Source organism: Diadema antillarum, unplaced genomic scaffold (genome assembly GCF_040938485.1).
Source record: "Diadema antillarum isolate AM-2024a unplaced genomic scaffold, OU_Dant_1.0 seq00000385_RagTag, whole genome shotgun sequence".
NCBI classification, from domain to species: Eukaryota; Metazoa; Echinodermata; class Echinoidea; order Diadematoida; family Diadematidae; genus Diadema; species Diadema antillarum.
Window position 1 is genome coordinate 620,312 of NW_027271383.1, and position 16,198 is coordinate 636,509.

General features: G+C 37.3%; 1 protein-coding gene across 2 annotated transcripts in view; it reads left to right on the forward strand.

Annotated features, from left to right (window-relative positions):
- Positions 1-16,198, forward strand: part of LOC139731801 (uncharacterized) — a 98,694-nt gene that overhangs the window by 27,310 nt on the left and 55,186 nt on the right. For both annotated transcript variants that reach the window (XM_071642676.1, XM_071642677.1), the window contains exon 3: positions 5,794-6,058. In XM_071642676.1, the coding sequence (XP_071498777.1) occupies positions 5,794-6,058 (265 nt within the window). The remainder of the gene's footprint in view (positions 1-5,793; positions 6,059-16,198) is intronic.

The window sequence follows — 16,198 nt, forward strand, 5'->3', positions numbered from 1 at the left end:
GATCAGTATCTGTTTTGTTTCCACGGCAACAACAAATTTTAGTAGCGCGACGGGACGGACAGAAAAAATCACTGGTTTTTGCGAAGAAAATTCAAAGGAGAATTAATTCAAAGTTAATGAGCAATACAGACCATGTCATGTGGTGTTTGTTTGTCAATGTTCCAAACATTACTTGCACAAATAGAGAAACATCTAGATCTAATAGATTTTATTTTTTCGGTAATTTTCTCAAAAGCTGTTGAAGTCCGTCCCGTCGCGCGACGGGACGGACAAAAATGAACTATGTACAAAACAAATGGGAAATTCTAGAGAATCAGCTAATTTTCATCAAAATGTATCTAAACTTTGGAAAACACAGTTTTATAACATCTTAGTGTAGATTAAGCACACCAAGATTCAAACTACTAATGAGTGCTGAAAAATTTGATCAACAATTATTATCATAAGGCCAAAAATTCTCATTTTACAAGAATTCTTACACTTTTGGTATGGTAATCCTTGATTTTCTGTCTGGAGGAAAATTACTTTTCATGAATGATAATGTTGCAATGGCATTTCATTTGCCCAAAGATTGAATCTTTCCACCAAGATTTGATCACCAATGCAAAGGCTGTCTTTAATGACGATCTTGGCAACTGTGGATACTCTTCATATTCTCTGCCATTTTTTGTTTCCAATTTCCAGCGAGAAAAACAAAAATGTGCCTCTGAGTCTGATCCAAAAAATCAAGGGACAGCAATGAGACGGAATTTAAGAGAATTTTTTTGCTCAAAAAAAAAAAAAATGTTAGCATGATAGCAGCCATATGTATCAAGCTTACATGAAAGCATAAAAGTGCACTATAAACAAGGAAGACATTTGTTTTGTTTACATGGAAACAAATTTTACTGGCGTGACGGGACGGAATTGAAAAAATCACTGTTTTTTTTAAACAAAATTCAAAGGAGAATTGTATCAATGTTGATGGGCAAGACTTGCCATGCTACAATGTATGTGGCATTGTTTGCTACCATTCCCTACATTACTTCAACAAAAGAGCATTATAGTTTTTAAGTAATTTCCTCGAAAGGTGCTGAATTCCATCCTACATAATGTATAGCGCAACGGGACGAAACGATATGCCCTATGTACAAAACGAATGGGAAATTTTCAACACTGACTAATTTTCATCAAAATGTGTTCAAGCCTGTGGTTAACACAGTTTTATAACATTTTAGTGTAGAGTACCAAGATTTAAACTACTGAGAAATGATGGAAAACTTCAGTAACAGTTATGACTATTATAGTTAAAGATTTTCATTACACAAAAATCCTTGCACTTATGGTATAGTAATCCTTGATTATATTTTTCCCAGGAACATATTTATTTTTTTTTTTCATGAGTGAAAATGAGACTCATTACGTTGCACGTCATTTGCACAAGCTTTGATTCCACCTCCACGATTTGACTGACTGTGCTATAAAGTCTATACAAGTTTTCAGCGGCAACAACGCCACTCAAAGTAGATTTGGGGAAGTAATTTTGTGATAATGTTAGTATCCAGATGCTGTGTTTTTTTTTTTCAATTTCCATCCACAAGGGGTTGAGCATCATATATTAGGATCACAGTTTTTGACAACCATGCTGTAGTTTTTCAGTTTTAAAACTTCACCTCTTTTTTTGAGTTGCAGTAATATTGTTGACATTTCTTTTTTTTAATATAAATTGTATTTTTAAACTTGTATGTCGGAAGTGTATAAAGAATGGAAACAGTTTTATGTATTTTTTAGATGAAGAATTTTGAATTGTCAATTCCCCATATGTGCATTCCATCATGGGGATGCTCAAAATCAGTGTTTCAGTATTGAAATTCAAACAATTGTCTAAGAATGCTTTTTTCCCCCATTTTTCTCATAAACTTTTTGTGGCAATTTTTCTTCCCTATTTCTCAGACAGGGTAGGAATCTGCATGTTGATAAATATCAATCTCAATTTTAAAAAAAAAATACAGTTCGAACACATGGACAAGAGAATCAGGTTTATCTAATGCAGTATTGACTACCAGAGTAGACTGTGCATTTGTAATTTACAATTAATTTTTTGAAATAAGATGTCTAAATGGGAATTGCCTTGCTAAAAATAAGTTGGTGAATTACATCATGGACAAAATGAAACAAAAAGTAAGCATAGATCTTAGTACATTACTCCAAGCAGTAAAAGGCTATTCATGTACATGTAAAATGAATGCAACTACAAATCAGCAGAACATCAAACTTTAAGGGAGAGTACAGTATTGGTTGAGCTTTTACATTGATACCTTCTTTTTTTTTCTTCAAGATACTAAGAAACCACTATATGAAATAATACAGAGCATACAATTCTAAGAGGAATTTAAAGTTTATTAGATGAAAATCAGTTTTGAAATGGCTGACATATCTCAAACAAAGTAAAACAAATAATATCCATTGCCGAAAAAGGTGGAACCCACTTGGCCTTGTTTTACTTTGTTTTGCATATATCAGCCATTTCAAAACCAATTTTCATCAAATAAACTTTAAATCCCTCCAAGAGTTACATGCTGTTTTATATTTCATAAAAGGTTTCTCATTACCTCACAAAAATAGATGAAAACTTGATGCCCCATCTTGACCAAAACTATACCATCTCTTTAACTTCAATCAACCTCACTAGTCAATCAGATCATGGGATGGGGGTAGAGATACATATGATAATTTAAGAACTGAAGGGAAGATGAAGGATCCATAAAACCCCTTGACCACATACAATGATTATTCTTTTCACAAGTTTGCCAATTACATTGTAGTCTTTTTATTATGTTCAAGTTAGGGACACTCTTTTTCTAGCCCATTGTGGTATAAAAATTCCGTCCCGTCGCACCTACCATTGTTTACATGTACAGTCCGTCCCGTCGCGCCTACCATTATGTACAGTCCGTCCCGTCGCGCGACGGGACGGACATTATGTTGGACAATTATAATTTTCTTATGAATAGAGAATTATTTAATTTAGTGTCATGGATATAGAGCCCCACTAATTCATTGATACATTATGGAATATGAGTGACCAAACTCAAGTCTATCATACAGAAAAAATATAATTTTGTGTCAAAGTACTGAAAAACATGTTTTTTCAAGAAAAAACAAAGATTTCGACCCAAAATTCAACTATAATGAGAAAAATGAATACCAGATATGAATTGCTCCTAGGAAGGGTACTCTATGATAAGAATTGATGTTTCCCCTACTTTTGTAGTTTTTGTGCAAAGTACTTGAAAACGTAAAGTCCGTCCCGTCGCGCAAAGAGGGCGCTTTTCATGTTTTATCGGTAATTTACGGAAAAGTCTGACGTCAAATATATTAGACGCATACTTTTCTGAAAACTGCAGAGTCTCAGCTTTTATATGATATATAACATGAAATACAAGTATCAATATGAAAATTTAGTGCAAGTGAACACTATTTTTGGATCAGACCCTTATGCAATGCCTGAAGGATTTTTTTTAACTTGATGTATGCATGTATAACCCAATATATATTCTGTGGGAAGTTTCTTGCCAAAAGGTCAAAGGTCAAAAGGTCAAAGGTCAATTGAAAGTGCTAAATTGCACTTCTTCCTCCATATCTCAAAAGTAACTCAAGGTATTATCATGAAACTTACACATTTATGCATGTTCTACCTAACAGTGATTCTCTTTGGAACTGTGAGGTCAAAGGTCAAAGGCCAGGTTTAGATGATACTATTTTACCATTTGATACTGAAATTATACTTTTTCTCAGTACCTTGAAAATTACTCAATGCATAAACTTATAAAAGGGTCAAAAGTCAAGTAAAAATCATGAGTTCCCCCAAATACCTGCACTCTACCATTTTAATCATTCATCCAATTGAACCTAGTTCTAGGAAAGTGAACATTCAGCACATTTGTGGCAAACCTGTCATTTTAATATTTTGCCAATTGTGTGAAACTGTCATCACACATTGTCAAGACATTGTACTATAGACCTATTAGGAGAACCATGCATTATGGCGGAGGCATACACCAGTTGCCGTAGCGACATTTCTAGTTACCCAATGAAATTGATATATATATCTTGTTATTACATCATTATTCCACACATTTCTTAGGCATACTTGTACATTTTGGAGTGAAATTCAACAATTGTGCAGGCGTACCAGAACTATGTTTTACCTTTAACGACACACAATAATGTTTCAATGCACTACACTTATAGCGCAGTAATGACAGCGTCAGTGTCAATTCGCAAAAACAACATCCCACGAAAATGTCTGTGACCTCATTCGCGAAAATATCTGTACGCAAGCAGCTTATACAATAGAACAGCTTTGCAGTGGCAAGTCACCAAATTCAAGTTTTACAGCTTGTTTTCATTTATGTTATTGATTTACAGTTCTTACTTGTGGCCTTCTTTCCTCTTGAAAGAAATGAATGGAAGGAAATCATTTGTGGAACTTTAATTCTCTTTTTAGTGAAGAAAAAAAAACGCAAAATTCTTTCTGATGTTATCCTTAAAGATGTATGTTTGACCCTAATATGGGGGGAGGGGGCATAAAAGCCCCCTTGTCAAATTTTGTCAGTGCTTCCACATGCCATAATATTTTGAAACAAATTTCCATGATTTCTTTCTGTGATCCTTCTTGCACGTTTTGATACCAAATTTATGGAAATCGTACATTTGGTACATGTGTCAGATTACATTACACCAAACGCATGTCACTGAACTTTTGCTATTTCTAGATATGTATGACTGTGTATAAACCTATGATATCAGAAACTTTTCAAACTTATGTAAATACTTTCTGGAAAGTATCATAACTTTCTCAAATACTGTAAGAGTGGGTATTTTCGTGTGACAAATTTTTCACGCTTGGTGGGATAAGAAGAGTTTCACATGTTTTTAATTCCACAGAATCAAGACATCAACTATTGGAACATATGGCAAGCAAAAATATTTGCGTGCTTTTGTTTTCACATTGGTTTCTGGTTGTGCAAAATGCGCAAAAGTTTTAACACCACAAAAATTTCCACTTTTATTGTAGTGTAAAACAAATACCACACACACTCTCTCTCAGACACACACACACACACCCACGCACAGCCAAAACAGGTTGAAAGAAAATCAAAGAAATATACACGAAAATTGGAAAACATAAAATACATAAGCAATAAAATCACAAGCTATTATTTTCTCTAGGGCGTTGATGAGGAAAGTTATAAAAGACATATGCACCAAAAAATGAATAGCTTTATGTACAGTTTTGAGTTTCTTCATTTGTCTCCCTCTACAAATGAAAATTGTTAATTTACAGATCAGCAGTTGCGATCTTAAAATTTTCATTGGTAGAGGGAGACAAAGGAAGAAACTCAAACCTGAGCCTTCACCCCTCTGAATAATATCTTTCTTTCATTTAGCTTTATGTATTCCTAAAGCTTTATTCATTGAGAATTAACCAAAGCTATGTTTTCTCACATGAGCATAAATAAATTCATAAAGAATAAAAGACAAGGACTTTTGGATATTCAGTTATACATCTTTATAGATTATTTCATCCTCTACCATCATGCAAAATTTTGAGGCAATTGGGTGATCCTTGGCCGAGATCTTGAAAGGGCCATAATGCACCCCCCCCCCCCCCTGTTTTAAGAATACTACAGATACCAATGTCAGGGTTAAGTCACTTTTTGCAAATAATGATTATTTTCAGGGTTATCTGTAGCTGTCAATGAAGTGATAGTTTGATATAACTTCATTCAACTTCATTCTCTTTATCAGGAACATACCCTAGTCCAAAGGGCTCTGCAACTATGGTCAACTACAAGGGGAACCTGATACTCTTTGGTGGCATGGCTCCACCTGTGCCACACCCACCTCACCTTGCTCCGCAGATCTTCAATGAACTACACATATATTATCCCCACAAGAACAAGTGGTCAGCAGTTGCCACTAGCCTCTGCCCTCCTCCAATGGCAGGACACACAGCAAGTGTTGTCGGCACCAAGATGGTTGTATTTGGTGGCCTCTTGGATGGCCAACAAAGGTAAAAATCCTAATCTAACATTAACAAGATAGAATGGGCTTAAGAATCTCTGCAGTCTGATTGGTCAATTATCCTGCATTGATTTTTATTATAGAATGGGTAGCAAGAATCCTGCGATCTCATTGGTAGAGAGCTATGTGATATTTTGTACTGGCCGAGACAGTGGTAAACATGTTATCGCGCACTTGTAGCAAGAGTACGCGCACTTGTAGCAAGAGTATGCGCACTTGTAACAAAGGTTCGCGCATTAAGCAAGCGTTTGCGCACTTAGTACGAGACGCCTATTGGCTAAAACAACCATGCATCAGTATTTATTGGATGCATGGTTCTGAAGAGAAACCATGCATCCAGTAAAATTGATGCATGGTCGTCTATTGCAAGCCAAAAGGAAATGCATCTAGTAAATTTGTCATCGGGTAACACGATAGAAAAATGGGTTCTTGGCAAGAAAATTACCCATTCTATAAATCAGATGACGCACATGTCTTTTCGTGCGACCGTCGGAATATAGTGTGCATGCGATAACTATGGAATTTAGCCTAAACCCACTCGGCTTCGCCTCGTGGGTTAAGCATTCCATAGTTACCTTATGCACACAATTCCAACTGATGCACTCAGACCCCTGCGTCATTTGTATACTGATCCACACTGAGCCTTGTGTCCAGTGAATTCTGAACGCATGGCTCAAGCCTCGTTTGGTATTGTGTTGGTAGATGTACCGGACGCATGATGGGGGAAAAAGGTTGAATTTCATAAATTTACGGGTGATACGTAGGCCCATTTCGTGGATTGATGAGTTGGATGCTCTTGTTTAACTTTGAAAATGGTCTAAAACCCACTCACTGTGCTTGTCGTTTAAACAGTTCCAAAGTTAAACTTGTGCATCCAATTCTCACCAATCCACTCTGTCCTGTGCATAATGTGTGTATTGATTTGATTGATTTGCAGGCCAGAATGATACGTAGACAGCATTTAATGAATGCAGAACTTGTAACAAAACTGTACACAAGCTGAAAGTGATAAATTCTTCCCATGCACTGGGCTTTTTTACAGGGTCAAAGGTCATAGTTTAGTTGGTGTCTTGTGTGGGGCTTATGGGCTGCACTTCGTGAAAGATTTTAAATCCACATTTGATATGGAAGTGTGTTATTTAAAAATCTCCCTTCCTGCAGCTTTTGGTGGTAACACCCTTGTTTGTTCTGTGCACTGTACAGAAACTGATTTCCAAGGGTCTCCTTGTCTGCACTCTACTGGCCATATTTCTCAACTGATTTTTGTTCAAGCTTTGAAGTACAGAGGTGTACTATCGTCAGATCTTGACTTGTTAGTTTTGGTTATAATGCTGACCTCAATATTCTGCCTAATTTATACACTGCCATATAATATTTATTGTGTATTTATGACAATCCACATTTCCTGAAACTCATAGACTTGCTTCATGGTGAAAATTTTCTCCTGTTTAATTCTGTTCCCAGTGTCGTCTTTGTGGGTGCCTTGTGTGCTGCCATACAGTTGGTGTTTTGTGGTAGAAAGTGTTCAAATTTTGTACTGGAGTGACTGACAGTCAAATGTAGAGACCTGTTGTATTTTGTGCCACTGCCCTTAGCATTCCATCTTAGATCTTAGATCATGGCATAATGCTCAAATTTCACTATTTCCCCCTTATATACCGTAAAGTTCCGTGTATAAGACGCACCCCTACTTTCGGACCTAAAATAAAACTTTGAAAAACACAAAAATTTCCACGCAAATATTGCGTGTGTCATACATATTATTTCAGCTCAAAATTTCCCTGGAATGCAGCATGTATTTGCTCTATTTTTCGTTTCCTTTTATACTTTCTTTTAACGGTATTTATCGGACATCAGCAAAATATGGAAGACGCAAAATGCGAGACTTGTCTCGTTACTCACTTGCTATTATTGTTTTGCCTTTCAATCGTGGTACATGTATCATATCATACTCGCGAGTGTACAGTACGATCTTTGCTATCATATATAGGGTGTCTCGCATATTGACGCATGTCAGACTGGAAGGTTCATTACGAAAAATAAGAAGAACATCAACAAGTGTAGCAGAGGGATCGTACGACGAGATGTACGGTGCGTACGGTAATTACACTCACTGTTGTTCGCCCGGAGGGATTACCAGTAACATATGTGTCTCTTGTACCATGCTTGTATGCACAGTGCTAGCCTTTTGCAAAAGGCAGCTCGCTATAATTTCAGCATACGCACACAGAGAGCAATGGACTTGCACACACCGCGCGCAACGGGCAAGTGCGCTCCGATCCGATCGCTGTGTGCACACGAGTCCATTGCGAGAGCCTCTCTGCAGCTGCTGCCTTTGCAAAAGGCTTGCTAGCTAGCTACATGTAGCTATACAGTGTAGCTACTAGTATGCTATCCTGGCCTCGTGAAGAGCAAACGAACGCCATGGATATGCGTACAATTGTACATACTTCACACATCGTTTACATTACGGTGACATAGTGTCGATCCTACTCCATATTTTACAGCTTTTGTCTATGGCCATAAAACATTGATAAGTTTTACGGTATCGGTAATTTAGTAATGATACCTGCACATCGCGTATTTCAGCTACTACTCATCTGTAGGTTGGCTGTTGGTAGCTTGGTAGACTGATATACAAATGTACATCAGTAGCAGTGCTACAGCTGGTGTTGTCTATGGCCAGATTGATACATCGTTACTACACAAGGCCGATGTAAGTTTATCCCGTATTTCAGCTGTTGCGCGTGTCCAGATTGAAAGATCGCTCATTTATCCGTAAGTTTTAGTGATTGCTTACCCTCCGAACATCAATTGGCATACATGGCCCCAAGTTGACATTATAAAATTGGGTGTACGTGACAGATTTTTTTCCGTGATTCGACTGTACCCATGTATAAGACGCACCCCCGATTTTCCATGTTTTCCGATGAAAAAATAGTGCGTCTTATACACAGAACTTTATGGTATGCAATGCCTGAAGGTATTTTCTTGAAACTTGGTGTGTACATACTAGATTACTAGCACCATGAGCACTGAAAGGTGGGCCTATGTGCTTTATAAGGAGCCACTATATGTATTAGTACCATCATAAAGATTCTTTAAGGAAAATTTCAGGCCATAGGGTCAAGGTCAAATGCTCAAAATTTCACTATTTCACTATTTCCACCATACCTATGCAATGTCTGAAGGCATTTTCTAGAAACTTAGTGTAGATTCTCAGGAGAGAATTTAGATCATGTGGTCAAAGGTCAAGAGAAAATGTTAAAATTTCACTTTTCTTCATATTTCAAAAGGTATGGTTCAAGGTATCTTCATGGGCAGTGAGTTCCTAGGGAATTTTTAGGTCATGGGGTCAAAGGTCAAGGCCAACACCTCAGAATTTCACTTTTTCCCTCATTTATGCAATGCCTGCAAGACTTCATAAAACTTAGTGTATACATGTATAACCCAATAGAGATTGTGTGGGAAGTTATTTGCCGTAAAGGTCAAGTGAAAATAGTAAATTTCACTTCTTCCTCCATATCTCTGAAGTGGCTCAAAGTATCATCATGAACTTAGTACATATTTATGCATGTTCTACCTGACAGTAATTCTCTTTGGAAGTATGTGGTCATAGGGTCAAAGGCCAGGTTAAAATGCTAACAATTTACGAAATTAATACCGAAATTACACTTTTTCTCCATACCTTGAAAATTACTCAAGATGCATGAACTTAAAATGGGTTCAAAAGTCAAGTAAAAATCCTTGAATCCCCAAATACATATACATGCTCTCTTACAAAATATAGCCATTCATTCAATTAAACCTAGTTCAAGGAAAGTGAACAATCAACACATTTGTGACAAACATGTCATTTTTTTCGTCTGTCCATCCTCCGTCTGTCTGTCCGTCGTCCATCCATCTGTAACGCTACTAAAACTTGAATAACTCTCTACTGAGGACTTCAATTTCAATCAAACTTGGAGGGAAGAGTGGTTCATACAAAGTTACACATATTACCAAACATGAAGGTCACCTCAAGGTCAAAGGTCACAGACAGGGGTCAACGAACTTTTAAGGCCCAATGTTAAGTTTTTACGGCATGTTTTGATTATGGCTTAAAACTTTTGATCCATATGTCTGTTTGTGACCAAACTTGGATGGTAGATACCAAGTCCCTTGGGGAGTTGAAGGTCACCACAAGGTCAAAGATCACAGACACGGGTCAACAAACTTTTTGGGCCCAATGTTAAGTTTTTATGGCGTGTTTTGATTATGGCTCTGAGCCTCATAACTTTTGATCCTGATGTCCGTTTGTGACCAAACTTGGCATGGTAAATATCCCTTGGGGAGTTGAAGGTCACTACAAGGTCAAAGGTCAAAGGCGGGGTCAATGAATTTCCGGGAGTTATAAAAACATTAATTTATGTCCGTTTGTGACCAAACTTGGCTGGTAAATGTCCCGTGGGGAGTTGAAGGTCACCACAATGAACTTCCTGGAGACTCATTTTGGCACTTGTCTTGAAATATTTTATCTGAAACTGTCATCACACATTGTCAAGATGTACTATAGACCTATGTCTGTATAAATTAGGAGAACCATGCATTATGGCTGAGGCATACCAGTTGTCATAGTGACATTTCTAGTAGTATTTGACTTAACTTTGGGCACATGTGACCACTACAGTATGTAGATGTGCACAACACATCTTTTGTCGATGTTGAACAATGCGTTACCATGGCAAAACCTCCTAAAATTAAGGAATCTTTAAAAATATATATATCTTCTCTAGAACCAGAAGTGATAGAGCTAAGTTAATACTATGAGGTAGTATATTGATGACTGTAGTTTTGAGTGTGTTCATGGCGGAATCATGGGTGCCCCCCCCCCCCCTTGGGACCCAGGGGAGGGGGATGGGGAGGGGTCCTAATGGGGCCTAAATTGTACATTGTCATCTTCTTCTTGAAAAGCCCATGATGAATTTTCACTAAAATTGGCAGGTAGCATCCCTAGGGGGATAAAATCTCAATTCCATCAAATGGGCACTATGGTCCACCTGGGGGGGGGGGGGGGGTTGGTCCCACCCCCCAGTGAGGAATCTTTAAAGATTTTTCTGTAGAACCAGTGGGGAGGGATCCAAATGTGTACCTAAATTGTACATTTTCATCTTCTTTACAATGATCCAGATCCAGGGGTGCTCCCCTTGGGGGCAGGAGGGTTTGGAAGATCCAAATTAGGGCCTAAATTGTACATTTTCATCTTCTTCTTGAAAACCTCATGATGGATTTTCACCAAACTTGGCAAGTAGCATCCCTAGGGGGTTAGGATCTCAATTTGTTAAAATGGGCACAATGCCCCACCCAGGGGGCCTCCAATCTCCCAAAATTAAAGGACAAGTTCACCTTCATAGACATGTAGGTTGAGAGAATGCAGCAATATTAGAAGAACACATCAGTGAGAGTTTGAGCAAAATCCGTTAGGAGGTTTTGCCATGGTAAAACGGACAATCCGTGTAAACGTTATGAATTTTTGAAGTTTCTGCTCAGTCACGGCTGGATGAAAAGACTACTATAGCTTGTTACATGTATGTCACATGTGTACAACGATATTAAGAAAGAATAAAGAAAATTCAACATATTTTCACTTTTCTCTCATAACAAAAGAATACTCGACTTCTCTCTTTTAGAAGACAGGGGGAATAATATTATCTTCTCTAGAAGCAGAAGTGATAGAAGTGATAGTGGCCTAAATTGTACATTTTCATCTTCTTCTTGAAAACCTCATGATGGATTTTTACCAAACTTTTAGTTCTTCTTCTTGGAAACCTCATGATGGATTTTTACCAAACTTTTAGAAGACAGGGGGAATAATATTATCTTCTCTAGAAGCAGAAGTGATAGAAGTGATAATGGCCTAAATTGTACATTTTCATCTTCTTCTTGAAAACCTCATGATGGATTTTTACCAAACTTGGTAGGTTGTAGCATCCCTAGGGGGTTAGGATCTCAATTTGTTAAAATGGGCACCATGCCCCACCCAGGGGGCCTCCAATCCCCCAAAATTAAAGGACAAGTTCACCTTCATAGACATGTAGGTTGAGAGAATGCAGCAATATTAGAAGAACACATCAGTGAGAGTTTGAGCAAAATCGGACAATCCGTTAAAAAGTTATGAATTTTTGAAGTTTCTGCTCAGTCATGCCTGGATGAAAAGACTACTATAGCTTGTTACATGTATGTCACATGTGTACAACGATATTAAGAAAGAATAAAGAAAATTCACCATATTTTCACTTTTCTCTCATAACAAAAGAATACTCGACTTTCCTCTTTTAGAAGACAGGGGGAATAATATTACCCTTAAAATATGTCAGTAACAAGTCGAAGAAATATGCACTTTATTCAAAAAGTAAAAGTTTTTGTGAAATTCTCTTTTTATTTTCCTTATATCGTTGTACGCATGTGACATCATACACTGTAGTAGTCTTCTCATCCAGCAGTGACTGCACAAATACTTTAAAAATTCATAACTTTTGAACAGATTGTCAGATTTTCCCCAAACTTTCACTGATGTGTTCTACTAATGTTGTTGCATTCACTCAAATCACATGTATATGAAGGTGGACTTGTCCTTTAAGGAATCTTTAAAAATCTTCTTCTCTAAAACCAGAAGTGATAGAGCTAAAATTGATACTATGAGTTGTGGAGGGGGGGGGGGGGGATTGGGAGGGGCTCCAAATTTGGGCCCTAATTGTATATTTTCATCTTCTACTTGAGAATGCCTGGTCAAATTTTAGTAGAGCTGTGTGTAATTCAGATTAGTGAACTTGCAATACTCGGGTGAGCTTAAGACCCCTGGGTCTCTTGTTTTAAACAGAAAATCTTAAAAATATTGTGAATTGCACCAACTCACTCACATAAGACCATCACAGTTTTAACAGGATGATATGTGTCACATAGGCGAAGCCTGAATGTCAGACGTTTTGCAGTGCGCAGACACGAGATTGTTGATGGCAAGTTCTGATTGTTGTCGAGCCCACTGGAGGTGCGGGGAGACTAAGGGATCGCCTGCGGCGTCTGTCCGTCCATCCATAACGCTACAAAAACTTGGATCTGGTCTTGTGTCAGATTAATGGTGTAACTGATGGACAAAATGGCTAAAATTTAGAATTGCTTTTCATGCTTCAAAATGTTGTTGGACATTTCCCTTAGGGTTGGTATTTAATGGAAAAAAAAAAGTTTCAGAGCTCCCGCTTCAATGAAAAGGAAATTACAGGGAGGCAAACTGAAGCATGGAGTTAATTTTATGAAAAATTCATTTTTCCATATTTTGACATAGAAGCATAAAAATATTCAAGTTCTCTTTCCATCATTATCAATATTTCATGCTTCCAATATAGACTCCAAATTTTAGTCAACATTTTTTGATAAGGAGATGTACTTTTTTTATATTTGAGGAGGAAAACTTAAAATATGTCATTTTTTACAAAATGACCATTTCTTTTTTGAATATCTTTATTAAAAATGAGAGTAAATGAATCACTAATGGTGTATACAAAACATGCTTAGGAAGTAACACAATGATATAGGTATAACAGGATTTCAGTCATTTTAACTTGTGATATTTTTCTGACTCGGGTGTTTCGGACGTGACTGTTAACAAAAGGCTATTGTTTCGGATGTGACACAGTAGTTAACATACAATTTAAGTGGAATAACAAAATCAATTTCATTAGAATTCAATTCTTAATGGTGGCCAAGCCACAGTTTATGCATAATAACCCTGTTAAAATGCATTCAACATATTAATAGTATACATGCAGGACATTCGTTTCGGACGTGACACACAATGTTTACACAAATTTGTGTCTCTAATGTTTGATACAAAGCCTTTCACGAAGCCTTAACTATTGTCCTGGCAAAGCAACGCACTTGTATCCCTCAAGCTTGCCTCCCACATTAAAGTGGTGAGGAAAAGAAAATTTATTACCAAATGTCCTATTCACTTGTTGGAAAACGCTGTAATAGCCAATTCATGCAAAGTATTTAGTTATCAAGAAACCTGCCATTACACAAGTCAGATACAGGTAATATTGAGATACAGAAGGATTTAGTGATTCATGTCACCTAAACACATTTGAAAAAGGTCAGTTTTGCAAGTCAAGAATAATGACTGAAGACCACGAAGCTTTATAGATCAGTAAAATCCATAATGTTGTTTCGGACGTGACTCTTAAAAGTTTACATGACACAGAGTGAAATAAAGAGCTTGAAGTACATAATATAGATACATGACACCTGTGCATTCTATGCTGCCAAAAACTTAATCAACCTAGATTGTTTAGTACAAGTTTTCAAGAGTCATGGGCTGCGTTTATCAACTCCTTTTTTCGGCAGAAACAGGTTATCCAAACAGCTTTTAAGGAATTTTTACGAGTTGACAAACGCAAAGCTGTTTTGAAAGCCCATTAGGAAAGCCTTTTACGAAAGGGTGCGTTTATCAACTCTCCTTTCTCGGCAGAAACAGGTTATCCAAACAGCTTTCCAGGAATTTTCATGAGTTGATAAACGCAAAGCAGTTTTGAAAGCCCTTTAGGAAAGCCTTTTCGAAAGCCCCAAATTTGTGACGATCCAAACAGGTTTCCTAAACAGGTTATCAGAAACCTGTTTGTAAAAGCCTTTCGAAGTTGATAAACGCAAAGCTGTTTTGAAAGCCCTTTAGGTCGCCCTACTGTGGTTACGCAACCATGCGTTTCCGGTTTCTGAAAAGACGCGCGCCACGTAAAGTGCACACGAGTACGGGTACACAGGTGTATACAGCTGTGTGTAATGCACGCATATGCTTGGAACAAGGAGGTGTTTCTTTCACCAACAAGGTTTGAGAAATAGAGTAACAACAGTCTCATTCCCTTTGATCCCATGTCTCATGCCGCCACTCAGAAATATTTGAAGTATGTGCTAAACTGGAGCTGCCTCACAGATAGGCCAGACAATTGATTCATGTGGCATTGTATCATGACTCGTCACTCTCAAAGGAAGATAATCATGTCTTTATGATGGTAATTGCTTTTCACCGTCCCTTCTTAGAAAACAAGCGGCACATTAATAGTACAGGCAGTCAGGGCTTTAGGGCTCTCGAAAGGGCTATGGAAAGCGCTTTCGAAAGGGCTATCGAAAGGGCTATCGAAAGCCGTTTAAATAGGGGAAAGTTGATAAACGCAGCCGACGAAAACAAGCGGCACATTAATAGTACAGGGGAGTGGACAGGGCTTTCGAAAGTCGTTTAAACAGGGGAAGTTGATAAACACAGCCATGGAGAATACAGGATGTACAGGTAGTTTTATGTCCTAATGAGTGACCTGTGCTTTGTACATAACAACCAAGTCATGGCATCACTAGCATTTATAATCTCCTATTTATGATTTCTTACACAAATATTCAAGAATCAGTGCATAAATAATATGCATTTGATAAATTGCAACAACATTCTCCTGGTGAATTCAAACACATCCTTCGATTGAAGTAGAGCTCACTTGTCTGCTGAAATTGGTTACTAGCTACAACTTGTAGATAGATTACTACAGTAGTTACCTTTAGAACATTTGTCCAGTTCTCCTGCACATACAAACATGAAATGCTCAATTATTCTGTGCATTTATGCATATTCAAAGTGAGGAATGCTGTTATTTGTATTTTTTATACCTGTGACAAAGATCAAATCATGGCCTCGAAATTTTGTAGAACTATACTGGAATCAATTGGTCCTGCACTGTACCATTAGTAACAAGAAAAAAAATGTTATTTGTAATAAAATGCTAAATATGCTGACTACCATCATGGTATTTGTGATTGTAGGAACACAAGTTAGATAACGTTATGCATACACATATGTGCCATCAAATTTAAATATATTTGTAGGGAACCTTCGCAGGCAAGATCATATTTACATCCCCTTATACCACTTTTAGTTGCCAGTTTGTTTGATTGTTGTTTTTTTATGTGTCTATGTAATCATTAAATTCAAGTTTCATTTTACATTTTCATTTACTTAAATTTATCTATTTACAAGTGCATTGCTTGTTCAAATATATTGCACTACCCTGTCTGTCTATGATGCAATGCCCTTTACTGTATCGTATGTGTTGGG